Below are 27,424 nucleotides of genomic sequence, written 5' to 3'. Positions count from 1 at the left end.
TCTTCCTTGTGCTTATCTGCTCTTGGGTTTTTTTGTTATGTTGGTTTTGTTTGGGGCTTTTTTTTTGCTTGTTTGTTTGTTTTTTAAAGAAAATCACTGTGAAATACAGCCTGATCTTAAAAAGACTGAATTTCAAGTGACCTTTAAAAGAGTTGATTCCGTTACTTCCTTGCTGTAGGGTAGCATTTTGTTTCTAAGGGAAATGTATCCCAGCAAAGACTTGGAATACAGTTACATTCTTTAAGTCTTTATCCTGAGCACAGAATCTCATTTGTGTAAGTTTCTGTACAGCCATCTCTATTGTGGGTTTATTTTAATGAAGGATTGTGAGTCCAGTAAGGTATTTTATTCAGAACTTGAGGCTAAATTATGCAGTAAAGCAAAGATACATGATTTGGATTTTAAAAAAAAATAATTCTAAGGGATTTTTATCTTGAAAATACACTTTGGTGAACTTTGTTCTTTTGACTCAGCAGTCAGCGTGTAATTTGCTGAACTTTATTTCAAAATCAGCTTATTTTTATGACTTGAATACCTGAGGAGAGCCGAGTCCATGATAGAGGATGAAGAGTGAGGACAACCACAGTGGAACAGTGGTGCATCTCTCTCTCTCTGAGCCAGCCATGTAGGAAGCCCCTTCTTTTAGCAGCCAGGCAGCATGTGCCTGGTGTGTCCTTGCTTGGCAGGGTGGGATGCAAGGGCTGCTGAGGAAGGGGATGATTTCTTCAGGTTGGAGGAGCATTGTGAGTTGGGGCTGCTGGGTGGTCATAGGTCCTCTCTGTCCTGCAAGCCCTGGAGCACAGCCCTGCCTAGACCTGAGGTGGTGGACGGTGTCTCCAGGTTTGTAGTGTGGCTTTTAAAAACAAATAACAAATAAAAACAGAATAACAACAGCCTTCCTCTTTTCCTCCTCAGTGTAGACAGGTTTTCTTGCCTGTCTGTGAAATAACAGCAAAAAAATTTAAAATCTTCTATTCCTGTTTTATTCCTTGGTGGTGGTTTGGGAATTTGTGTGTGTGTGTGTGTGTGTGTGTGTGTGTTTTGGGGGATTTTTTTTGCTTTGTGGTTGAGTGAAATAACATTTGGCCTAAACCTTAATATGCTCAGCATAATACTTGACTTTGGATAAGCTATTGCTAGATTTATCAGAATGTTTCATTATTTTTCCATTTATCCTAATACTTGTTTTTCACAGTGTGAATTAATATAATTTGCATTTGTCACAACAATTAGGAGAACGATTGAAGAGAATGTTTCTCCTCATTGTCACTTGGGGACAGATTTTATTGGCCATTTTCTGCCTCTGGTGTTGGACCTGTCCAAAGTCAGGAAACAAATAAAAACGTTATTGGCTGTTGATGTTCTTGCACCCTTTTCTCTGTCTCCCTTAGAAATGGTGTGGCCTTTCTTCTGAGCTTGCTGCTTCTTGTTCACAATTAGCCTTCGTAGTTAGTGCTTTCTTCTTAATTCAGGCCCACTTTGGAAGATAAGGCATCTAGGCATGGTGTGAGAGATGGTAGCTAGTTTGCATCCATTTTTCTACTTTGGAAACACCTTTTTGAGTACCTCTTCAAGATCTTGCAAAAACTGGCTCTCTTTGTCTTAATTTAGTTCCTCCCAGGGAAGTTTTGCCCAACTAGTGATTTCAAGGAGCCAGGGTCCTCTGATGTGGCATCATTACCACGGAATGATTGAGGATCTTACCTAATATTTTCTGTTGCCTTGTGTTTTTAGTCATCTGGTTATGTTCTTGAAAATCCATGGAATGAAACTGCTGCTATTGGTTAAACTGTGTTCTGGAGGGCTGAAGGAAACCTTTTCTTTGAAACCAAAAGAGTTCCTTTATTATTTAAAGGGTGAGGTTTTCTGTAGGTTTTTGGGGGGTTGAAATTATACTGTTAACAAAGTAGAGTAAAGCTGAGAGGAGTTTTGCAGTAATTAATCTAAAATGGTATTTAGCCATTGATTTTTACTGTCTTCTTTCCTTCCCACCCACTCCCTACCATGAACTGATGCATTCAAGAAATATCTGTTCCTCCTGCATATTCAAAAAGCTGTAGTAATGTATTCTGGAATATTTCTGGTAATAGATAAAAAAGATAATAGATTAAAAGGAGGAAGAAGAGCACCTCTTAATCAGAAATAGTTTTATTTAACTGTTCACTTTTATTTTGTAGTTTGATTTCTGTATTCTAACTGTTTAGCTTGATAGTCAATGCAGAAGAAATATTAATAAAATATGAGGTTTCAGATATGTCTATTTTGCTGCATGCAAAAATCAGGTTTTAATTTCTTCTTAATGAAGACATTCAATTTGTACAGAGTTAGAGCTGAGAGATCCCAGGTGCATGACAATGCTCACAAATTTTTCTCTCAGCTTGGTTTGCAGGATTTGGGTTATAGGAGCCTTCTTTTGTGGTTCTGTATTTGCTTTTGAAGGTTTCACAGTCACAAGAGATTGGGTGTGTAATAACTGGAAAGGTTAAACATTTCAAGATGATGAAGAATCAGCAAATTAATCTGAAGTTCTGGTTGGCTCTTTGATACCTGCAAAATTGACCCCTGTGGATGACTGTCACTTGTACCTGAACTGTACCAGTTAATGTTATAAACATAAATCATAACATCCTTATTGGTGTCTATCTGTTGTTTCAGGGTGACAGGAAGGGATCACTGGTGACATAAAATGACTTTGTTTGTTTACTGCTGTGAATAGCATAGTTCAGGGCAGCCCTAGCTAGTTCTTTATTTCATTAAAGATGACAGCGTTTTTATTCTGTGTGTCTTTATAATACTTAAGAAGTTTTTGCTTTTAATACTTCAAATTTTTTATCAGTGTATCTTTATGTTGTACCTTGTATGATTCTTTATATACAAGCAGAAAAAAAACTGTCATATTTTACAGAGCTTAAGCGAAGTAAAAAAAGTTAAGTAGCATTTTGAGAAGATGCTTAGTTTCATCAGTCTAGTTCTGTGATTTGTGACTGACCTCCAGGATCCGTATCTGAATCTGTTCCATTCTGTCTTCCTTTTTCTAGAAGCCATTAGTTTCCTTAACTTGAAAAAAATTATCTTGTCCTCAGAGTTGTAGTGGTTAAACCAGAAATGTGGTTTTTTGGTTGGCATCGTTAAACCAAAACAGAGTTAAACCAGTGCAAAACCCCAGGAGAGTCAATCCTTAGTCTGAGATTTACATGTTTTAACCTAGATGAGTTGAATGAAGGCATTTCAAGCTACAGAGATGTAAATGTGACTGGATTGAGAATCAGAGTAACACTGCTTTGTCTGAAGGGATTCCAGTTTGGAGCAACTTCGAATGTAGTTTAAAATGAGCAACATCAAAATAATAATGATTGGAATACATGGAAGACAACTTTTTATGTATTCTTTCTCTTGCAAGGTTTTCTTCAAAACCATTAATTAAACTGTTCATGCATGCCTTATAACATTGGAATGAAAACTGGTTAGACCAGATGCATTGGCTTTCTGCAGTTTCCCTTTTCCAGAAACTTGAGTGTTGTGCTTGCCCTGGCAGTCTGAACCCTGGTGGGATCATGGAGAGCACTGAATTTAAGTTCTTGCAGTGTGAAATGTTAGAGTATCATGTCTAGGTTTTATTTATGAATAAAGGAGGTGAGGATGTGTTTGTATAACAGGGAAGGGTGTCTCATAACTCATTCCAAAGAAAATCTTGTCTATAGTGTGGTAATTTAGGAGCCAATGTCTAGACTACTTTGAGAAATTGTAAACATGATGTCTTGAGAACAAAGTCATGAGGTTTAAGAAAAAATTCTATATGTTATATTTTCAATATTTGACTTAGTTCCAAGGAGGTCAGAAGCATTTTGGCAATATTTGGTCTACCTGACAGCTAGATAAATTATTGGATGAATGCACATACCAGTCAATAGAAACATTTTCTTTCTTGAATAAAGAAGCTTTGGATTTGCATGATTGTATAATGTAAACTACATATTTATCAGTAAGGGAACATTTTTACTTTAAATGGTGGTGTGCAAGTTTATGTTTATCTTCATCTTATTAAACTGTTTATATGCATTTGACAGTCCATAGCATATGATCAAGCTCCTTATTGTTTGACCTGAATAGCTTAATCTTTTGTACTGTTGTACAGAACTGTTCAAACACTGCATTGAAACTATTAGGGATTTTTTTTCCATCCTACTACAGTTAAGTTCTAACACTTTAATCTCAAGGATACTAAATTAGTTTTAGGAGGCAGGTGAATTCAATTTTTCTGTTTGTGGCAGCTTTTAGAGAACTATCCCTGAGGGGTCAAGTAATGATTAAAATTATGATTTGGGAAGTAGATGTGATTCAACTGAACATGAATTTTTTTTTTATTTGCATCACTTGTTCTTCCTATTTTTTTTTAATATACACTTATGTTCTAGAATGATGTTGATAGAGGGTCTTTCTGCAGAATTTATAACCTAGTGTTTACAATATTTCTGTCAGTACTGAAATCGCTGTTTTGATTTTCTATTACCCACTGGTCTGTCAAGAGTTTGCCTAGCAAGGGGTGTGGTATTTTAAACTGTAATAATACTGTTACTTATTAGTTAGTGGCTTCAGAATTCTTTAGAGACATTTGTTTGTCTCTCTTATGCTTTGAGGAGGAGAGAAAATAATTCGGATGCGTCTGGACCAAAAGTGTGTCATTTACAGTTGGAAATGCATAATTGGAAAGAGGAGAAATCTATTATATAGTGCTTTCAAAAAACTAATGTGATTTTTTTTTAAGGGCAAACAATTATACTGCTTTGACACTGAAAGAAGTTAAAGCCTCTAGAGCTTCTAGTAATTTTTAGCATTTGTGAACTCCAGCTTCACCAGTTTCAGTTTGTGTTCTTTGTAGTATGGGAGAAAAAATGGGCAGGACTTCATGCCACTGTAATTAAACTGTTAAACATAGAAACCTAAAGGGAGAAGCTTGTCTTACTTGTTTGGGGAGTGCCTGTCAGCATATTTAAATGAAATTTTATTTTGAAACTGTGTGTTTGTAATAATTAGCACATTCCTAAGCAGCATAACTGCTTTGTGATCAAATGATGGAGATGTCTTCAAAACATGTAATAACATTCATTGCACTGTAAACTCTGCACCTTTTGTATTTATTTGTGTTATTTTTATTTTTATAGGATTACAAAGCCGTTGACGTTTGCTGACTGTGTCGGTGATGAGCTTCCTCTAGGATGGGAAACTGTTTATGATCAACAGATTGGAGTTTATTATATGGACCACATAAATCGTGAGTAGATGTGTGATTATTTTCAAAGAATCCTGGCATGGTGTTATAAACTAATAAAACAAACTTTGTTTCCAATACCATTTATGCACCATGTACTAGAGTGAGAACATGGATACAAGTGGTTTCTTGCAGTGTTTGCTTTCTCATCTTTCAAATGGGGGAACAGTCCTTCCATTTGAAAATAGTTTAACAATCTGTGGTTAAGATACAGTGTATAAGACTATCTTGTTTTGCTTTTTCATACTCTGGAGTATTAGTAATTTTCTTGTTGCTTTTTTCATGTGTCATTTATGACATTTTCATGCTAGGCTCTTGTATTTCCTGTCTTTCCAGTCACCCATAGCTCACTCCTCTATATAGAAAACCAAAATAGGGTCTGAGAGGGCAGTGCTGAAGGTTGTATGAAATACAACAATCTCATCCTCTCTTAAGCAGTGTTTTATGCTCTAATATAGTGCAAAGTGCTATCAAATCATCAACAGATACCCCTTCTGGAAAATAAGAGGGAGAGGTCTCCATCATTTTCTCCTTTGGCCTTCTGCTGGGCTTTGTATTGCCACTGTCTGGCATATTTGCCAGTTCTACTTTTAAAATAATGTCTTATCTTTACAGCTTTGTACTACTGCTGCTGTTACTGTTCTGGTGCTATCATTAAGCTTCTTATCACCGAGTGAATGCTTCCAGTATTGTGAGAACTGGCAGCTGGTAGGGAGGGAGAAGAGAAAAAAGTAGTTGTAGGAGCTATCACAACAGTGGGAAATAATGTAATCTCTAAAACCAGATTCCATGCTATCTACTTGAAATCTGGTCAATTAAAAAATAAGAGGGAAGAAATAGTTTTTGGCTTCTTGTCATCCCTGGAATTACATGTGTGTTATGGTTTCACAGTTACTTAAAAAAAACAACAAAACAAACAACAGCACAGTAAATTTTTTCTTGCTATATTGTTTGACTCACACAGGCACTTATTTATTGGGAAATTAACAAAGATCACAAATTAAATAATAAACTTTAAAGAGCTGTTAATGCACTGATCATAGGGATAGATAGCAGAGAAAATTGAAAGGCAATAAATGGAGACAATTAGGTAATTCTTACAATAGCATTGCTTAAAGTAAGTAATAGCTTAATGATTGCTGCTTAATCTGTCATGGTAACTTCAGTTCATGTTGAATTTTAATAAGTGAGGTTTACATTGGAGTGCAGTAATGGAGTGCACTTGCATCAACATGTACATATGCGTGAATGCACATATTAAAAAAATACAAATGGATATTGGCAACTCTTTTTTTTTTTTTTTTTTTTTTTCCCTCCCCTTAAAGTTTGTAAAAGGCTTTAGGAGCACCTATAGATAGTGAGAACATGAATTCCCATTGCAGTCCAAAGATTTAAAAAAGCTACTAAAGCTTCCTACCACTAGGAACAGGTATCACCATTGCATGCAAAAGATAATAGTCCCTTTTGCCTTTCAAACTTTGTTAGTAGTTGATTTACCACAGGCATCAAATATGAACTTAGGGAAAGAATATTAATCACTGTAGGTGTGTCAGATCTGGCTTGCATTTTTTTTCTCTGCAATTGAGAGCAAAAAACAAAGAAGAGAGTCTTTACAGAGAGAAATCAAATTCCCAGAAAGAAAAGATTAATATAAATTAATCTGTGAAAGTAACACTAATCATATTAGAAATTAAATAAAAGTGGGAAAGAAAGGAGAAGAAACTTCATAGCACCAGGCCTGAACTGAGTGAAAGGAATCATTCTACAATTTACAAGGTTGCAAAATTTGTCTCTTTCATGATAACTAATTACTTGTAGCCCACAGATATTATCCTAAATGGTAATACAGCCGTCACAGCAAAACGGGTTTGTCACCCTTAGGCTAGTAGAGTGTTTGCATATACAAGCAAGATTCGTATTCAGAGTGAAGAGTTGATATTGTAGCTGGATAATAATTATTCAAAATTTATTAGAATACTTGATTCTATGGTTCTATAATACTTGGTCCAGTTTAAACTGTGGACAACAAAGGTACCAATCAAGACTGCATTAACCTCATTTGCTGAAGTGAGAACTAATGACTACATGATAATAAGCATCATGAGATGGTGTCAGACAAGTGGCAGAGATGGTCTAGGAACCGAATTTTTTTTCTGAAATGAGTACCTTACATTGTATTCTGAACTATGTTTAAAAGGTTTGGAACAGCAGCTTGCACATGAGAACATTTGGGCTGCTTTTTGTAACGACTTGGTTAAATGCTTTATGCAGCAGTGAAGCTCTTTGTTAATTGATAAAACAGTTAGAAGTACTTCAGTTTCAAGAAACACTGTGGGAAAATGTAAGGAATGATTCCAAGAAAGTCTTCCTAAAGTTATGCTTACCAGGCACTACTTAGACTTTCTGCACTGTCTCAAGCTTTTTGCCCTTTTCAAAAGAGGAAAAAAAAAATACATCTGATTTTTCCAAACCACTTGCTCTATTTATTTACCCAGAAAGTAATAATAATATTTTTAAGCAATATTTTTCCATTTATGTTGAGAAATCCCAGGAACAGAGGAATCTTCTAGAAATCTCAATGGTGCTACCAAGCCTGATCACCATCTTGTTCTGTAAATTCAGTACTTTGTTGACACCCTTACTAAGCTGCTCTTGGCTTTTGTCCAAACATTGCTTAAAAGCCTTGGTGGCTGCCAGCCGCAGAATTCCTTTCTCTCCTCCTCAGAGTCTCGGGGGCCTTTGAAGTCTCCTTTAACCATTTGGGCATTCCCAAGTGGGGGAATAATATATTATCTGCTAAAATTATATTCTTGAATAAAAATATATTTATCTGGGGCTGTTCTTGAATCACTGATTATTATTATTATATTATTTCTTTTAATCAGTTATGAAGAAATGAAGGAAGTGAACTTCTTTTATACCCGATATAGCTTTACTTTTGTTGTGACATGGTGAACTTGTATAGAAGTCCAGGGCAAAGTGAAGCCTTTGTACTTTATAATAAACAGATGAGAATGTCACCACTATACTAAAGAAGTTTTCTGCCTCAGAAGAATGCTGTTAGCTTTTGAGAAGATTTCTCAAATAATTTGAGGAATGCCCTGAATTTATAAGACCTCAAAAGCTTAATGTGAATACAACGTAACATTTTAGCCTTTATTGAGTTTAAAACTATTAATTTCCTGTTCAAAAAGAGACACTTACTAGGAGCCAACTTTCCAGTCTTATAAATATTTATTAATGTCTTCATAGTTACCATAGAGGATTAGCAGTTTTAGGAATATTAAATTTGGACAGATTTCAGGAATACTTACGGATGGACAAGATAGCATTGTGAATTATCATGCTCTCAGCAAAGGATGGGATGCAATGTGTATTCTGTTTTCTTCTGCCTTCTCTGCATCCAGAGAAGGATTTATGGAGACTGGGACAAGCCACAGCCTATCCTGCCCTGGGCTGCAGAGGTAGTTTGGGGGATTGGAGCCAGAAGGTACTGCTGGGAATAAAGGGTCCCTAGGACATGGGGAGAAAATAGAGAGCTGTTGAGAGGAAAGGTTATTAGGAACCAAATATATAAACCTGTTTGAAGTACTGCTCATAGATGAGCTCTGTGGTTTTGTTAGTTACTTTTAAGATGGCTCTCAAATGGTAGAGCTTCCAGCATGACCATGACAGCATTATATTTCTTCATGCATCAGGCTCAATGTTTTATAGTTTCTTAGTTCATTACTGACAGCTATATAGTAAATGATGTACACAAGATTAATACAAAACATAACTGGCTTTCATCTCTCATAAGACGTTAAGCTTGGAAAAAATGACTGGGTGTTTGCATCCTGACTGTGTCGCAGGTTCTTTCAACGCCAACGTCATGTCTGCAGCAACTTCTTACTGATAGAGCCTCAGTCATCAGAAATTAACATTCACTTCAACATGGGACTTTTATGTGGACATGCTTGTGTAAAACTTACTTGCTAGCTTGAGCATCATCACAAAAAACTAACCAACCAACCAAGAAAAAAAACCACATCCGAAAAAAAACCTCAACAGAATGTTTTAGGATTTTAGTGAATGTGTCCTTCTCAAAAGTCTTTGCAACTGCAGTGAGGTTGTTGTACTGTAATAACTTTGAATATCAATACATAGGGAAAATAATTTTGTAGTGGAACCCTGGTTTTGATCTGTGTTTGAATATGACCTAAACCCTGTGAATAGAGAGCATGAGGGTGTGTTCCTTAAGACAAAAGAAAGAAGCCATTTAAATGCTTTTAGGGATTTGAGATTGATTTGTTAACTTTTCTGTTGAATTACCTTATTCTTCTTAATTACACAGGTGTAGTCATTAATCTTTCAGGATGTTTTACTTGTGAAATTCTGTGTAGTATATTAAGGTTGTTCCAATTATACACAGAGTTACGGGTTAAGCATTGAGATGCCTTTGTGGTTCTGGAATTTTAGCTAGTTCTCATAATTTTCTCATGTTTTCTTTGGACTTGCTCTGGTTTGTAAACAGAAGAATCAAATTTAATTGCCTTCTACTTTGAAGAGGCTTTTCCTGGTCTTCCACTCTGCATCTTTGCTTCTTGTCCAGGCTGGAGTGAGTTTGAGCACTGTAGTGTTAAGGGTGCTAGAACAGATCTTAGCAAAATAATTTGTTCTTTGTGGGACAGAGTGTCTTACCATTATTTTTTTTCATGCTTTTCTCCTTAGAGCTCACACAAATTGAGGACCCAAGGGAGCAATGGAGAAGGGAGCAGGAACGCATGCTGAAGGAATATTTAATAGTTGCCCAGGAGGCACTCAATGCCAAGAAAGAGATATACCAAATAAAGCAACAGCGTTTTGAACTGGCCCAAGAAGAGTATCAGCAGTTGCACAAAATGTGTGAGGATGACAGCCGTTCTTATGCCAGCTGTAAGTTTATTATTCTGTTCTTGTTTTACCCACCTGCTTCTCACAATGTGGTATAAGAAATAGTTTGATGTGTTTCCATCACCTGATTCTCCTTTGAATGAAGGTAGTGAGTAAGGCTCTCCTTTGACTCTGCTGTTTGAGGAGTTCCATTTCCTATTAGTTCTATTAGAATATGCCTTTTTAACTTTTAACAGGGATATATCCCAGCTAGCATCTCTAGCTCTCTTGTAGCCAGCCATAGTGATGCTTCATGCAAGGCAACAAAGACAAAACTGAATGCTGCTGGACCAGCCAGCTACTTGTACTCCAAAATTCACCGGTTATTCAAGGGGATAACAAGGGAGGAAGCCATCTGCTTAGGGGAAGCCTTCTGTGGTTGGTGTATTGACTTTGTAATAAAGAATGAGGGACAAGGTATCACTGTCAAGAGTGCCTCTGACCACGAAGTAGGAATTCATTACTGTACCTCATTCTTGAAGACCAGCCCCTGATCTTAATGCTGGTGATACAGGTTGTAGAGCCTGGATTTCCTGCTCTTTCCATTCTTCTGATGTCTCTGGTAACCTGGAGAAGATGATACACTTTTGTTGAAGTCTGAAGTTGTTGCACTGCTGTCAGGGCTGTTGGCTGCTGCAACAGGAAAAGGTGTCTGTGCTGAAGAATCAAAACACTCTACTTCAAAGAAGTGTTTTAAGTGGTTATACTCACCAGCCATGTGGAAACATAGTAGAATTTCAGTGCCCTGATGGCTTTTCAGTGGCTGCCATGCCTGTGTGTGGTCATTGTTTAACTGCAAGATTTGCTGATAAGTATGCCAAGTACTTGATAAGTATGGGAAGCTCTGCTTGGCCCTTTCCAAAAATGCTGAAAAAACCTGTTCATGGGGGGAGGGGGGGATGTATCAGAGCAGGCATCTGGATAGAAGTGTTTAAGCTACTGATCCAGTGGTATTTCTCAAGCCAAGGTAATTAATATGTATGCCAAAATCCTGAATAAAAGATGTTTTCTTGGGCAGAGGTGTCCCAGATTGTCTTGACCAAGTCTTCTTTTACTGTTGAACTGAGATTATCTCTTTTTTGTTTAGTTTTAATATATGCATACTGTAATTCAATTTATGACATAACTGAACAGACTAGTCTTATTTTTCCCTGTTGTACTGAAGTTAGTAAATAAAATTATTTTTTCTTTCTTATTAAGGAAATGCTTAAAGAGTGTTTACTGTTTGAAGACTTGAAATAGGGTAAAAATAGTAATTTTTTATATTATAAAATCTAATTTTATGCTTATTACCATACTTCTCTAGGTACATGGGCTTTTTGTTTTTTGAAAATTTACAATGGTTCAGTGGGATATTTTGTTGAATTACTTGAACAGAAGTTTCTATCTCTATATTCAGCTGAAGAAAATATACAAAATATAACCTGTTTTTCCTACTTCTAAAGCTCTTTGAAAAACAAATTGCTTGAAACAGCAACAAAATATCACTAAAAATGACAAAATTGGAGGTCATCTGTGACATGAATGCAAATGCTATGTTTGCTGACTTCTGTGTTCCTTGATCTTCTGATAGATTTTATTTTTTTTTTTTTTAAGGCTTATCTGTGGAACCAATAATGAGATGCTATAAAATCATTTAAAAAAACCCTACATCTAATCCAAGTGCAATTATATCTCCAGAACTGGGTGCTTATATTGTGAATATTCCTGCCTCCACTACCACTTGTTTCAATCTATTGCATTAAAAGAACCAAAACTTCACAAACTGTTTTCCTCCTCTTTTCTTGTGGGTGCTGCTATTGACTCAGTGTCGTGTGCTCATGAGTGGGAGGTGATGTGAGCTCAGTGGCTGTGGCTTGGCAGGGAGGTGCCCATGCAGCAGTTTTGTGACTCAGTTGTCATCAGCACTGTTAAAAAAAAAAAAAATCCATAGAAAATCCTGGATTTAGAGAATTAGTCTAGGCATGACTACTCATTTTGGCAAGTTCCTGCATGCTTGACATGGCCTTGGTGTTGCAGGGTTCTTTAGAGAGTTGAAAGGCTCTGTGCAGCACAGACCCAGATGGGGATTTTGAAGCAGCAGATTTCAGCTCTAGGATGGTAGGTTTAGCAACACAGTCCTATCCACTCACATACCAGGCATTTTTCAGTGGGCCAGTGCTGCTCTGAAGAGCTCACTCAATAAATCACAGTTGGTGCTGCCCAGCCTATCCTTGAGGACCTCTACTTCATCTGTCTAGGCTTCAGCTTGTAATGCCACAGGCTGGAAATCACTTCTTGCCTCTAGATATGCTGTGGTAAGATCCTCCTTGCCAGGGGATGGTCTTTAGGTTGGTTCCCTGCACTGCTGATTTAGGAGGTAACTTCTTTCTGTAGCTGAGTTTTATTCTGGCAGTAGTTTTATTACTTCAGTCCTTATCATAATGTTAATGCAATGTACCTGGGAAACACTTAGTAATTGTAATTGTTACACAAATTGCTTGCATCAGTAAATGTCACCATCCTGTCATGGAAGCTAGTTGCTTTTAGGCAATATGCAGTGCTGCTATATACAATTTTTGTTGTTGTTCAGGAGGAAAAAAAAATGCAGGTAGGCCAAAGGAAATTTTTAGGTTGTACTTCAGCAAAGAGGATTCTTTTAAAACTTGGTTACTTATGACACAAAGAATTAATGCAATTGTCTATTTCATAGTGCCACATCTTAACAACTATATAAAAGAATAAAAAAGTAAAATGCTGTTTTCCATTTGTTTAGCATTCTCTGGATTTTCAGCTAATACCAAGTATGACCCATATCAAATTAAAGCAGAAATAGCCAGCCGTCGTGACAGAGTGAGTAATCTTTTTTAATTTTGTAAAAATATGAATTAGGCATGGGGAAGGGAGGAGTTGTAGGTGTTTTTCTTTTACCTTAGCATTTTCAGGGATGTTGCATGCATTTTTTTGAAATACAATATTAAAAAATGCTTTTCTACTCTGACCTATTAAAACAAGTCTATATTTCCTGCATTTCAGTGACTTGCAAAGTAATGCTTTTTCCATGATAAAAGCATAAAGATTTTTTCACAGCTATCTGTCAGCCACACTTTCAGAAGTTTCTTTCTCTATGCAAAGTGCCACAAGTAGTAAATACTATGGAGCCATATTCTTTTTTGATTAAGTGGAGTTCAAACCCACTGCCTTCGTATTTGCCCATTTTTCATTTTCAGTGGGGTTCCATGGATTTCACAGAACTCTAGATGTAGCCATTTATTTGGAAATCTTCAATTCAGTATACATGTGTGCTGAATAGACCTTTGTATCTGATTTGGCCTGAGCTCCTCCGTGAGGGGAGTTCAAGCATTCTGACAGTGATAGGCAGCTCTGTAATAAAACCATTCCATTTTTATATGTGTTCTCTCTATATATTCCATTTATATATATATATATATATATATTTAATATTTAATATTAATTTTATATTTATTAAACTAGAATCATACCTTTTATACTGTCTTTGCTTCAAGAAGAACAGTTCACTTCCTGAATTTCTTCCATGCTGCTTTAGCTAAGAGTTAAAGTCTGCACATTGATTTCAAGGAAGTTGATATAGCAGTCATAAACAATTACAGAAAGCAGTTTAGAATATTAAACTCTAAAACCTTAACATTTCTAAATGGAATGTTTCTTTTTATTAATGAGTGAAATGAGATTTAGCACTCCAGGCACTCAGCTCACAAAATAAATAAAAAAATATTTGTCTTTCCAGGGTAGCATTCCATTTGTGTTGTAGTGACCACTTTTCACATGAGCGCCTCTGAAAATAAATCCCCTTCACCACCCTTCAAAGGCATCTATTCTATCTGTATATGTTTACTGCCTGCTGACTAGTGTTTGCTTGTTTTACATACTCTTAAATGTCAGGATATTGTAAACAAGAAACTAAGCCTTATTTGTTTAAAAAATATTTAAAGAAAATAAACAAAGTCTTCACTTATATGACTATTTCTCTCTGTTCCTGCATCTGAAAACAAAATGCTCTCCTAAGTGCATAGGATAACTTTCAGCTGAATCTGCATAGCCACATAAGTGCATTATTTTAGGCAACAGAATAAAATATGCCCTATAAAGTGTTTGGGTACATGATATTAGCAATGCCTCTTTTATTCTGGTGAGTGTTGAAAGAGTTGGTGAGGATTTAGGAGTGTTCTGTGAGCTGGTGCAAAGAGTTTTAAGGGAAGGGCAAGAACACTTGGGGAAGGGAGGGCCACATAGGATGGTGGGTCTCTAGCCCTCCTGGCTTGCATCCCCAGAACTTCTGTGAAGCCCCTCAGTCTTGGAGTAGAGGTGACAAAATTAATCTGTGCCTGGTTATGTAGGATTTTTTTAAAAAATCTTTTTTCACTCTTTTTTAGTAATGGTTTTGCCATTTATTGATGTACAGGTGAAAATCAAGAGTGCTCTGGGCGTATTTTAGAAAAGGCACCGATTTTGATAGCTTGAGAAGAAGGAGCTCTCTTCTTCCATCCCTGCCCCTCTTTGGGCTCTCAGTTCAGTCTTACACTTCACCACCACACATTGAAACCCTTCTGTTCCCCCATTTGTGTGTAGTCCCTTGCAGCCTCTTCCTGCCCTCTATCAGTTTTGGAGGGCAAGAAGCTATTTGCAGATCATCTTTGGTGCTGACAGTGCTCTGCTAAGGTCTGCCCAACCTTCTTGAGTAACTGATTTCATAAAACCACCATAGCATGTTTTAGGAGACATTGCTGCTTTGTCACTTTTGCTCTATGCTTGCTAGTTGGATCAAGGTAATTGGTGTGGGAGGATGGAGAGGGAAGGACAATATGAAAATAACTGTAGAAAATCAGGCTGCCTTTTCTGGGAGAGAAACCAGTTCTTTTGCTAGTGATTTTGTTTTCCCAGCTTGGAAAATTAACAGCATTCAATGTTTAGTCATTTTAAAGTTGACTACAGAGTTGAGGGGTGTCTATCTATTATATAGGGGAAAGAAAAAACATGTAGATTGAATACATCCTGGCTGTTAGCATAAGCTGTTGAAGATAGAAAACCAGTAGAACAGATGAAGAATTAATACTTTGAAAAATTATGATGATGACTGCTGTTTGATCATCTCTGAGGATATTTAGAAAGTCTTTTGATATTTTAATGCAAATTATGAAGCAAGAAAAGAAGATAATTTAGGTTATCACTTCCAATTTTTAAAGTAACTTAAGGTTTTATATTTGAAAAACAACTATTTTATTGTATAAATTTTTCTGTTATGTATTGTTTTAAATTATTTTGTTATATTCAGCTTTCTAGGCTGAAACGAGAGTTGGCACAGATGAAACAAGAGCTGCAGTATAAAGAAAAAGGAGTGGAAACTCTGCAAGAGTAAGTTAAGAGTTTGAGGGAGAAGTTTTGTTGGATTTTCTTGTTTTGTTTTCTTGTTCTATTTCCTTTGTTTCCTTTATTATTAATTTCTTAGAAAAGCATTGCCTCGGTAAAGGTTGAAGCCTCTTAATGGCTTTTCCTCAGAGTTTTTTCTGTGATAGTGATGTGGGATGAGAACAGCGTGAAGCGATGGAAGAAGGGTTGGACAGAATGGGTTGGAATGGTGATTTTGTATATCCACATGCAAAACCAATTTTATAGATTCTGTTCTTCGGCTCTTCCTGAAGATAACACTGAGGTGGAGTTAGATTTTTTTTAAATACTTTCCAAACATTTTCTGTAGATACCTACTGCCCCAAGCGCTGCGTGAAGCACCACGCAGTAGATGGATGAGTTCTCCTGTAGCTAAAGTTTTCTGGCCAGGCACAGTACTTCTCTTGGGGGGTTGGGGGACTGTACACCACAATACTAATTCTTACCTTTACCTGGTGGTCATGCCCTCTCCTTCTGCACAGTAAGGCTGATTTGTGTGTGTACTGTAATACTGATGGCCTCTGAGACCTTGGGTTTTGTGTGTAATGTGCAGAATGAGTGCTGTGTATGTGACTCCTTTTCTCCTCCCTGTGAGCAAAGGTAGCTCGGGGCAATTTACCACTGCTCCCAGGGCTATTAAGCAGCCTGTGCTCTTTCCTTTCTGCTTAAGGTTGTGAACTGCTGTGGTGACCCTCTCCCTGCCACTGTTCCTGCAGGCCATCAGATGGGAACTGAGTGACTTCCATCTGTGTGCTGCTTGGTCATCTGCACATGTAGCACACACATGGGATGCACGGTGGGATAGGGAGTGAGGTTGCCAGGCCATGGAAAAGATGACAGGTAAACACAGGTTGTTATGACTTCCAGATCTGTTCAGCCAGGCCAGAGGCTAGATTTTATGTTTGAAGAGCTCTTGGATTTGCCTTGGACATGTGGCCTTGCTTTTAGAATTCATGGCCTTTTGTTCCAGCATGCACTTGAATGAACTGCTGAACGCAGGTGCTTCCTGGAAACGTTGCAACTGTTGCATGTAATGCATTTTGCAGCATCTGTGTGGAAATATTTTGAAGCTTTGGATTTATTGCTTTGGTATTACAAAGCATGGTTACATACTTTTATTTCATGAATTCTGACAAAATTGAGATTCTGGAGCTATTAGGGTACTTACTTTCCAACTTTGATTTTGATTGGTATTTAGTTAACAAAATAATACAATGGGGGGTACTAAAATTTTACTTTTAAAGTAGAGAGTAGTTCATGCACTCCATGTTGTGTGAGTTGGGTTTTGGTTTTTTTTCAAAGCTTTCAAGGTTTTAATGTTTTATAGTACATTTTAAAAGCTTCAGAGAAGAAAGCATGTTCAGCCAAAATCCTTCACTGGCAGTTATAACAAATATTTTCAGGTATAAATGTGTTCTTATTGACTACACAAAGCATTTACAGGTAGTTAGGGGAATTGTTAATGTATGATGCTGACTGAAAATAAAGCTTTCAGTATACTGAAACAGCAAATATTTTAAGTATAGTCAATGTTTTATGTTGGTGTCCTAGATATGTAAGTAGGAAGAGAGCAAAAGCAATTTTGTCGTTAGATCTGTAATTGTATTTTCTATAAGTGAGCAAGGATTGCTTTACCTTTTCTACTAGCTTTATTTGTTTTCCTTCTTCTGCTTATTGGGTTATTTTAAGGGTATAGGTTCAATTGTTTTATGAAAGGACTAACTACTTAACTAGGATGATTAAAGTATTTGAAGGCCATTTGAAACTCAAGATTGTTTTAATTACTATAATTTAAGATAGTTCAGCAAAGTAGTTCAACTTGTGAAAAGTGAAGTCTGCAGATGATTAAGAATACAAATGTTTGTCTTGGATTGTAGCCTGAGCAAAGTAGCCCATACTTCAGGAGGGGGATCTAGGAAAGAACTTTTAGAGCAGAATTATTTTAAAGCATATCTGATTAATCAGTGGTCACTCTTACTGTCTAGTTTAAATGTCAAAGCAGACAGCTCAGTGCATTGGTGCTGTTCATCGCTGCTGTTAGTGGAGTCACTCTCTGTCCCTTTGATGCACTGAGTGGGATTAGTTGTTGCTTGCTAGAGCTGGAGAGAATGGTTTTCTTGTGCATTATCTGGGATTGCAGTGAATTTCTGCCAGTGTTTGTGCCTTGCTGAGCTGTGCTCTCTGCAGTGACTGCTTTACTTGTGAACCAGAGGCTTGTGGATTTCATTTGGTGTTTTTAAGTAAATTTTAATTGCCTTTCTGGTGAGATACATGCTTTCTTTTGAGTATTTTGCTTCTAGTAGGAAGGCAGCCAATTTGGAGAGTACTCACGCTCTCTAGCAACTCTAGAGAGAAGTTCCTCCAGCTTCCTCCTGCAGTCAGCAGACAAATCAGGCTGAAAGCTCAGCTGTGCTCTGGGTTGTCCTTGAATGATCTCTCCCCTACTTCTTATATTTATTGGGAGAAAAGGGTCACTCAAGTCAAGTAGCAATGCTAAAGTTATTTACTTAGCAAAACAGCAACAACAACAAAAAAGGTATCTTAGACATTTTGCCTTTTTGTTATCTTTTCTCAATTTTTGGGCTGCATAAATTTTTCTTCCTACTTCTGCTAGGTCAATCTTCAAGTAACTGCCAAATGGCATGCATCCTGTTCTGCTGTTTTAAAGCCATGTTCTTTGCTTTATTTCAAGTGCTAGCCAAGAACAATATTAGGAGCTGTCACACTTTGGGCTCTACATCTGGCTGAATGTTTGCTTTGAAAGCCTGACCACAATGGCATTATGAGCAGGTATCAAAACCTGTTGCCATGGGACACCCTCAGCAACTTCTGCTGGACGTAGCTGTCAGAGGAGAGACAAATTTTGTGGTCAGGGCACTTAAACTGCTCAGTAGTTTCCATCTTTTTTTTGTTGCTGTATGATTCAGATGCCTTTGTTAAATGCAAATTCTCTTGCATTGACATTTTCCACATACAGTGTCTGCCTTGGACTGTGTTTTGTTTTCTGTTCTTTTTAATTTTAGTAATATGGCTTAGCCATTTTTGAGAATAAAAAAAAATAAATAAGTAAAAATCAAAACCACAGAACAACTGGAGAAAAGTGGAGTTTTAGGGGGGGGAGAGAAGGTTGAGGTTTAAATAGCTCTACAGCCTCTGTATTGCCAGAAATTCAAATTTTGTAGTGCTGCAGCTTTGTATTAGAGCTGTATTTTCTGCATTTCCACCTGAAGCTGGCAATTATGGTATAAGCCTTTGGACATCACAGTCTTCCTTTGCCCACTGGAAACTTTGTAGAGCTCACCTTATTTAAAGCCCTCAAAGACCTGCACAACTGAGTGGCTTGGCCTCCACAGGTGCCATTGTCCCGAGGTGTGGCTGATGCTGTCACAATCCAGAGTTACAGAGTTAAAAGATGAGTTTCTCCTGGAGCAAACTTCTTCCCCTAACCTGATGGCAAGGGCTGAGAATCAGGAGGAGTTCCTTCTTGCCTGTGTTTTTCAGTGACCCTTCTGCTCCTTGCAGGAATTTTGGAGGAAGAAGGCGTTTAGCAACAAAGGAAATGAGAACTCAGCCAGTGTGCTGCAAGTACCAAGTGAACATTGAGAGAAGTTGGGAGAGACAGGGAATTCTCACTGCCCAAACAGTTTGTAGAAACAGACTGGTCTATAGGACGTGAGACCTGACAAAAGCTTTAAAATTGGATTTTAACTGAACTACAGAGCTGTGCTCTAGTGAGGTTGAGAGGAGTCTTGCATATTTGAAAGCATGTCGAGAAAAATAGAGGAACATGGAAACTGTCCTATAAGACTGGAATTATTTCACATTTGTTAATAGTCCAAGAAACATCTTCCTCAGCAAATGTATACTTTATTCATAGTTTAGTGTATTAGTTGAATTAGTTGATTTTTTTCTATTCATACAAAGGTCTAATCTATATTTGGATCATGCTGTTTTCTATTAATAAAATTGAAAGATCACTATTAGAGCTTTATGAAAGGAGGGAAAAAAAACCAGATAAGAATTAAGTAATTAAGATACTGAAGTCAGTTTGGGGCTGACAGCAATACTGATTTAAGCTCAAATATTTCTCACAGTAGAAACTTCAGATTCTTTCCTTAAACAAATATAAATTAATAACTTGGGCTCCAAAGTGATGTCCAGGAACATGAATATGAGGGTAAGTGGTTAAAAATCTGGTTGAAATTAAATAATTTCCTTTTCCTGAAATACCACCTTGGGCCTGGCAAACAGTATAATGAGCAGTTGTGTGAGAAGGCATTTTTGGGTCTCATGTGTGGGTGGAATCCATGATCTTAACATTACTATAACCTTCAGATAAAATCATGTTATCTTTTTCATGTAACTTTTAGTGAATTGAATTAGATACTAATCTTTTCAGGATTTTAACTAAAAAGTTTGTGGAAACTCCCATGAACATCTTTAGAGAAAAACAAAACCAACCAAACTAAAACCCCAGCTTTCATCCACATGACATTTAAGTTCGTTCTTGTTCTTGAACCAAAAATCATAAAGACATATATTTTCTTATGCAACAGGAGGAAAAATATGTTTAAGTAGAAAGCTTGAAGTTCAGACTTATTTTGTGTTGTTTCTAAAAGCAAGAACTGTCAGGAAAAAACAAACTGAAACTGTAGAAATCCAACCTGCATTTTTTTCCTAAGTATTTTGGGCTTCACAATAAAAACACAAGATGCTCATTCAAGTGTTGATTTTTCACTTCAATATTTTAATTTTAAAACAAGTGATATTCTTCAAGTGGAATTTCACTAATTTGTGTAACTGGCAGAACATGTTGAGTAAGTACTGTTGACACTCTTACCTTAATACAGCACCTAGCTTGACACTTAGACTTATTCTCAACATTTTAAATAGGGTTTGAGCGGTCTTGTTATACATACATATAGCATACCCTCTTCTACTCCATCTTTTTGTAAACTGATGTCCTTTGTAATGACTGTATATATGTATATTTTATATTTAATTCTGTTAACCAGAGACACCTTTTGCTGAAGGTGCTTCTTCTTAGCACTGGCTTAATGACCATTATGCATACCACCTATTTTTTATATACTCACCTTCTACACAATATTAACAGAAAAATTGAGGTTTTCATATTTTAACAGGAGTTTAACACAATTTTCACTATTTGCTTTGGGTAGCCTGTTAAAATTCCATAGCCGTTTGTTACAAATCAAAGATAATTGATTCTTTTGGTTAAGTTCTACAGAGTATCTGCTCTTCTTCTATCAATAAATCACAGCAAATTATCAAGATATAATTAATTAGGCTTCTGTGTCCTGATTTGTTGTCCTTTACTGTTGCCAGCTGCTTGGAAAATAGTTTAAAACTCAACTGGTAGATATCCTTCTTGAGAGATTTTTGTATCAGGGTGGAAATGTTAGCAGTACTTCGGCCTGATGTAGTGAGTAACATTCTTGCTCCTTCTTGAGTTTACGTTCGAAATCTTCTGGAATGGTTCCATATGTTTTTCCTTACTACAGGATAATGATGTGTTCTAGAAAAGATACTTGAAGATGCCCATAATGGCAGGAAAGAGTTTGCAATAAAATTTTAGGAATTAAAAATTTATCCCCCAGAAAATAAAATACCTTTGTTAGAAACTTTTAAAGTAAGATCAGATTGAAATCCTAGAGAAGATATTGCAGAGTGTAGTGCATGGAAAATGTGACAAGGTAGACTGCCAATATCTTTATCTTTCAACTTATTACTATGCAGGTTAGTTTTAGGTTTATTTTACTTGTGTTTTGTGAAATAGCCCACAACATTGCCATTGAGTAAGCTCTGTATTAGAACATTAAAACCAGGAAATACGTTGGTTCTGCAGAACCTGGGTAGATAATTGCATTGCTTTGTCTTCTGAGTGCACTTGGCTCTGAGTGCTATGTGAATTCCAAGCAGAGTATCGTTTTATTCCTGGCAATAAAGGGGTACATGAAAAAACAAGAGATCTTAAAATGTCTGTGTGTTTTCCAGTTATGTGAAAGTTCCTAAATTTGTCTTAATTTTCCCAACAGGATTGATCGTAAGATGTCAAGTGCTCATACAAATTATAGACTGGATGAAGCACAAGCTATAATGAGTGAGCTTCGAACCATAAAGAAAGCTATATGCACAGGTGAAAAAGAAAGGCAGGACCTTATGCAGGTAAAAAATATGCTACTAAACAAATGGCTGCTGGAAAATAATATCCTACCTCTGTTTTCATGTTTGTCATTGCATTGTGATTGCCAAGTTAAATAAGGAAATGAGGTGGCCTAAACTGATTTTTCTGTTTGATAATTGCCAATAGAAAGCAGTGTGAACTGGTGAGTAGTACTTTTCTGTACTGTGAATACAAGAATCTGTATGCATTTCATATTTTTGTCTTAGATAATGTGCTGTCCTTACATTTAGATCAATGTCTGTATTGATTATAGATTCCCATTACTGCTGACTGTATCAAAGACTGCTATGAAGTAATTATGCTGTGTTTTTGTGTTGTTTTTTTTAACTTTTGCTTTACAGCATTTGGTTTTAATTTTTTGTACTATCTCTTTCTATTATCTAATAGGAAGTAGGGCTGCAAATTCGCACGCTAAAATGTTTACCAGTCTGTCTAACACATTTTCCTTTTCTAAGCATTTCACAAAACTGAATCTCTATGTCACTACGCCATTTGGCACTTCTCTGTCTTTTGCCCCAAGCTTTCCTCTCAGGTGTCCATGTCAAGACACAAATTAATTTCAATCGTTCTTGCAAAAACCCTTGAAAATATGATTAAATACAATGTATACAGAAAACATCATGCAAGCTTTAAATTATTTTATGAATGGAGCATGGGAGTTGAGAGGATATACATGCCTGAGTAGTGATCTGACTTTTGAATGGCTTTGCATCCTGCTCTGAGCACTCAGTTGCTTTATTTGCATTAATGTGCTGTGAGCTTGATCAAAGAGCCATGAGCCTCTCCCACTAGCATGACTTTGGTTATAGACTTGATTAATGCACTGCAGATCTAAAGGGGTAACAAGGAGAATTCTCTTCATCTAGTCTTCAGTCTGCTGTGAGGAAAAAAGTATCCTTGTTACCTAAGTTTTGGGATTTGCACTAAATTAATATTGCCATTCAAAACCTTCTATTTCCTCTGCTGGAATTTTTTGTTTTTTATTGATGTTAAATGATATGGTTAGCTCGTAATCTACATACAGTGAATTTCCATAGCTGTGCAATTATTCAGTCTCCACAGCATTACCCAAAGGTCATCTGTTGGACCACAAATCCTTGTTCAAGTGGACAGAACACTTAAGTCACTATGAAAAGTTTCTGCCTTGGCAACTTTTAACAAGCTTAATATTTTGTGTTGGCCAAGTTTTAAAGTGATTCTCAGTCTTCCACATGCCAGGCTAGCAAGAAATGAGTAGAAAGGCAGTTCTTCATGGATATAGTGACGCACAATTTAGGAAACTAACGCCTAATTTAAAGACTTGAGTGTGAGAACTTTGAGCAGCTTAACTGCTGCTAGCCTTGTTTTGACTCCCCCACAAGATTTTTTTTTCTCCTTTTTTCATTATGTTTTTAGTCCTTGGTGGCATTAATCTGGAATGGAGATGCCTTGAGAATTGTATCTGTTCAACCAACTTTAAGTGCACTTTAGGTTTCTTTAAATACAGTGTTGTGGGTGTTCAAAGTGTAGGATTAAGCTTAGCATCAAGGCTTGGAGGATGCTGACAGCACCAGGGTGTAGAAATTGCACAAGACAAGCAAAAATGAGAAGTATTGCCATCCTTCTTCATGGATCTACATGACATATGGGAAATATCAGTCCAGGAAGTTTGGTTTGTGTAATTAATGACAATCTGTTGGCATCCAATAGTAGACATACAGTGCAGAAGAATCCACACAGGCCTGGCCTTTGAAACAGTTCTACATGTTTTGATGCAGTTTCAGTAAGGGGTTAAATGCTATCGTTTACAAGATCTACAGTTGTAAAAATTTTGTCTTGCTGCCAACTTACTGTGCTCTGCAACAATATCCAGCTTCTGATATTTTTTAAATTTTGACCCCAAAAAAGTTATTTTTGTTGTTAGCAAACTTTTCTGTGCTTTGCCTTTTTATAATTAGTTGAAGGTTATTGTTGCACATGTATTAAGCTTTGTCAAGCAAGTGTGTGTCTGTTTTAAGTATCTTCCTAATGAGTTCAGAATTTGATTTTTAATTTCCTATGAACTTTGAAATTTTTTTGTCTTTGAAAATACTATGTTTTAATGCTATTTTTGGTAAGATAAGCTGTTCATACTTCTAACTATTGTGTAGACAGATGGTATTTCATACAAGTAAACAGACAATTACTTTCTATTTCTTAATTTAAATCTGGCCAGTATAAGCAGCAGAACTAAACATAGTAGAAGTGACTCAGTGTTGTGTAGGTGCTTGGAAAAATCATAGCTGTCATAGAAATATGATAATTTGATTGAGTTGTGTGGGAGAGGAGGCAGACAAGGAAAGGAGAGGGTGGTCAGATTTAAATTGGGTGCAGTTGTTACAAATAAAGCCAAATATGTAGTGTCACTGCTCCAAAAAGTGGGTGTACTTTTTACGTAAGTTTGAGTAACCAAGGTGCATGATTAGGTTCCTGAAAGCAGTGCATGTGTTTCTCTCTCCTGTCCCCTCATCTCTTTCATACTTTTATTTCTGTTCCAGTATGTGCTTATGCTTTTAAAATGTCCTTTATCCTTAGGAAGCATTGGACTTTGTTTGGGGTTTTTTTGTGATGGGCTTTTTTTTTTTTTCCCCTATTTCTTTTTTCTTTCTTTATTGGTTAAATAGGCTAAATAGGGTAGGTAGGAACAGAACTGAAATTGTGAGAGCTCCCAAATTAGATAGAAACAGAAATGATGAAATCACAAGTAATTTTTTCTCTCTTTTTGGTTAGGTCAGGTGTGCCTAGAACTTCACATCCATATGATAAGGTGGTCTGGGAGTTCTGTAAGATTGCCATAAACAATCCATAACCCCCAAATGAAAGATGGATTCCTCTATATAATGCAGAGGATACTTTTCAGAGCAGTTTATGTAAATTGTTTCTATCAAAAAGTATGCTAACTCGGGTTCTAATTTTCCATGTTAGGATTGCTGAAGGCTGTGCTTTTATTTATCCAACTAGGACTCAAAGCATATGTGCTTCACCCTAGAGCACAGTCACCTATGCACGTAGATGTAAGTTAAAATGATGCTACGTGGTGATTGCCACCTGTCAAATGCTATGTTATTTTTAAGTACTATCCAGGGTTCAGCAACTGTACCCAGATATAATGCCTGGCCAGCAGTCAAGCAGCCCTTCAAGGAGATGCTGGAGGGTGTGAGGAACACACCAGGAGTACATAAAGTAGCTGAAATACAGGCAAAAGATTAGATTTAAGTGCTGTCATCAGGATCTTTGTGCCTGTAACATAATATGCGTTAGCCAGAGGTGTACCAGATGGGATATAGCTTATTTGGGAGAAATCTCAGGCTTTCTCAATCTTCAGTTTTTGTTCATGTTACTGTCTCTACATTACTGGGAAGAGGACATGTTAGATGCTTGATGTTTGTGTAGCTGTGCTTTGGATTTATTATTTCCATGTTACAGTCCCATTAGGGAACCATCTTGATCTTCAGCACAGCAGGAGACTGAGAGGTCTGGGTGATTTCCAGTGAGTTTTGAAGAAGACATTTAGACAGGAATCTGCAATTTTCATAAAGTGGAAAGCACTCTGGTTTTCTTTTTAGCATGTTCTGGAGCAGTTCATTTTACATCAAATCTCAGAGGATAGCAAACACTAGCTAGGGACTTATCAGTGACATAACTTTATTGAATTTTGCTGTCTCTGTTTTGTTTGTCCTTCAGTTCAGCTGGGAGGTGGCAGAAGGATTGGCTTTTTTAATGGACCCAAGATAAACGGAGCACCTGGAGCTCAGTGGCAGTAGCCTTGTCTCACTGCCAGCATCCCTGGCATGGCTCTGCACTGACCTCTGTCCCTGCCTTTTCCTGGCAGGAAGGAGACAAAGTGTGTGACTGGAGAGTGGCAGGGAGGAGCACAGCCCAGTCTTGTGGCTGGGGAGCCCACTTGGTCGTTCATCCTGCACCAGGCTAGGCTTTTTCCCTGATTTTTCAGCTCCGGGGGAGGCAGGTGTTAGGGAGGGACCTGTATATAATGGGAACAGGAGGATAGACCATGTATGAGAGAATGGATGCCACCACTTTTTCTGGCTAGTTTCAGGCCTCCTGTGATTCCTGTATGGATGCTCTGATTCAGACATTTTCATCTTCAAGGTGGCCTTGCTGTTCCTGTGAGCAGCAGCCAGTTGCTTAACACAGATTCGTCTTCTTTACTCCATCAGTTGAATGTGTTGTAAAAAAAGGCAGCACTGATGTGTTATCTTTTTTAAATTGAAGATTGAGAAATCTCCTGATAATTGGATATGGACAATAGCTAGGGGTTGTTGCAAATCACCAGTTGTCAGACCCACTGAGGTCCAGTCTCCCAGTCCAGTGCTTCAGATTTGTCTCTGATTCTTGAGTAAGCATTTTTTGAGAGCTTTATTTTTTTTTTTGAGCCAAATGGTTTGATTATGTTATGATTTCTAAATTGATATGGCTCTTCAAATTTCTGATTTTTTTCCGCATAGTTTGATTATCCCTTATCTTCTGTGACATAATTTAGGTTTTTTTAATGCCTTTTTTTTTAAGTACTCTTTTGGTCTGTAATGCTTAGGGTTTTGTTATAAATTACAGCCTGAACAGTGTTTTTTATTGATAACTCATTATCCGTAATTTTTGCAAAAGAAAGAATGCATAATCAGCAAATAAAAGCTAAATTAACTATTTTATCTTTTTTTAAAAGGAATTTTAAGAGCCTGCCAACCAACCTGATATTGTTAAATAACTTACCGTTGTTATTTTGTGTGATTCTGTCTAACTCATCTTCCCCCTCAAAGGTTGCTTGAGGTATCTGCTTTACCCTCATAGTTTGTGTCATTGTCTAGACATCTCAGAAATGTCCCTTGCTTGACTCAAAGTGTAAAATACCTCTTACCTATGGGAACCTTTGGCTAAGAAAGAAGAAGAGTGACATTAACTGTCATTAAAATACAGTCGATAAAAGGTGTACTGATCAAGTTGGATGTGATACCAGTAGTAGCTAAGAATGTCAAGTGTGCAGAAGATGGCAAAAGGGCAGGTGACTCATATTTGTCTTCCCTATTGGCTTATCTGAAAGCTGACAGCTTCTAGATTTAAAGAACATTCATAGATCTAAACCAAATAATTTAGTTTGTTACTGATAAGGGTAGGTTTATTTCAAAGCAAAGCTTCTTCATGTTAATAACCCTACAGTGACTTATTTTCTGTAAATTACTTTTTACAGACCTACCTGTCAAATTTCTAAAATATATTTTTTCTTTTATTTCTATTGATAGAAGAATTAAAAAAAATTTTTTTCCTCCCCTTTAGAGCCTGGCTAAGTTAACAGATGGATTCAGGAATAGCTGTTGTATTACAGATTCCCTACAGGATCTCCAGCACAATTCTACTTTGCTCAGTGACCCCTGTTTACCTCAACAACACTGTGATGCTTGTTCTCAGACTGACATCACTGGAGAGGTATGTGTTCCTATGCAAGACAGTTGCTGTAGAAAATAATCTGCTTTCGTATTACACTGATGCATTGTTATTTCCTGGTTTAATTTAGGATGGATTGGCTGTAGCAAAATGAGAAAGCCAAAGCAATATTGGTTATGGGGGAGTTGTGTTTACTTATTGTTTCCAGAGTACATAAG

General features: G+C 36.9%; 1 protein-coding gene across 4 annotated transcripts in view; it reads left to right on the top strand.

Annotated features, from left to right (window-relative positions):
• WWC3 (WWC family member 3) overlaps positions 1-27,424 on the top strand; it is a 101,999-nt gene that overhangs the window by 31,971 nt on the left and 42,604 nt on the right. For 2 of the 4 annotated variants that reach the window (XM_030457942.1, XM_030457932.1), the window contains exons 2-7: positions 5,163-5,272; positions 9,980-10,183; positions 12,936-13,012; positions 15,474-15,553; positions 21,643-21,772; positions 27,099-27,248. In XM_030457942.1, coding sequence (XP_030313802.1) covers positions 5,257-5,272; positions 9,980-10,183; positions 12,936-13,012; positions 15,474-15,553; positions 21,643-21,772; positions 27,099-27,248 — 657 coding nt within the window. In that variant the 5' untranslated portion in view covers positions 5,163-5,256. Of the gene's footprint in view, positions 1-5,162; positions 5,273-9,979; positions 10,184-12,935; positions 13,013-15,473; positions 15,554-21,642; positions 21,773-27,098; positions 27,249-27,424 lie in introns of those variants that run through there. The other 2 variants (XM_030457923.1, XM_030457916.1) reach the window with 1 other exon arrangement.

The sequence above is a fragment of the Calypte anna genome, chromosome 1, assembly GCF_003957555.1.
Source record: "Calypte anna isolate BGI_N300 chromosome 1, bCalAnn1_v1.p, whole genome shotgun sequence".
NCBI classification, from domain to species: domain Eukaryota; kingdom Metazoa; phylum Chordata; class Aves; order Apodiformes; family Trochilidae; genus Calypte; species Calypte anna.
This window is presented reverse-complemented; position numbering and strand designations above follow the sequence as displayed.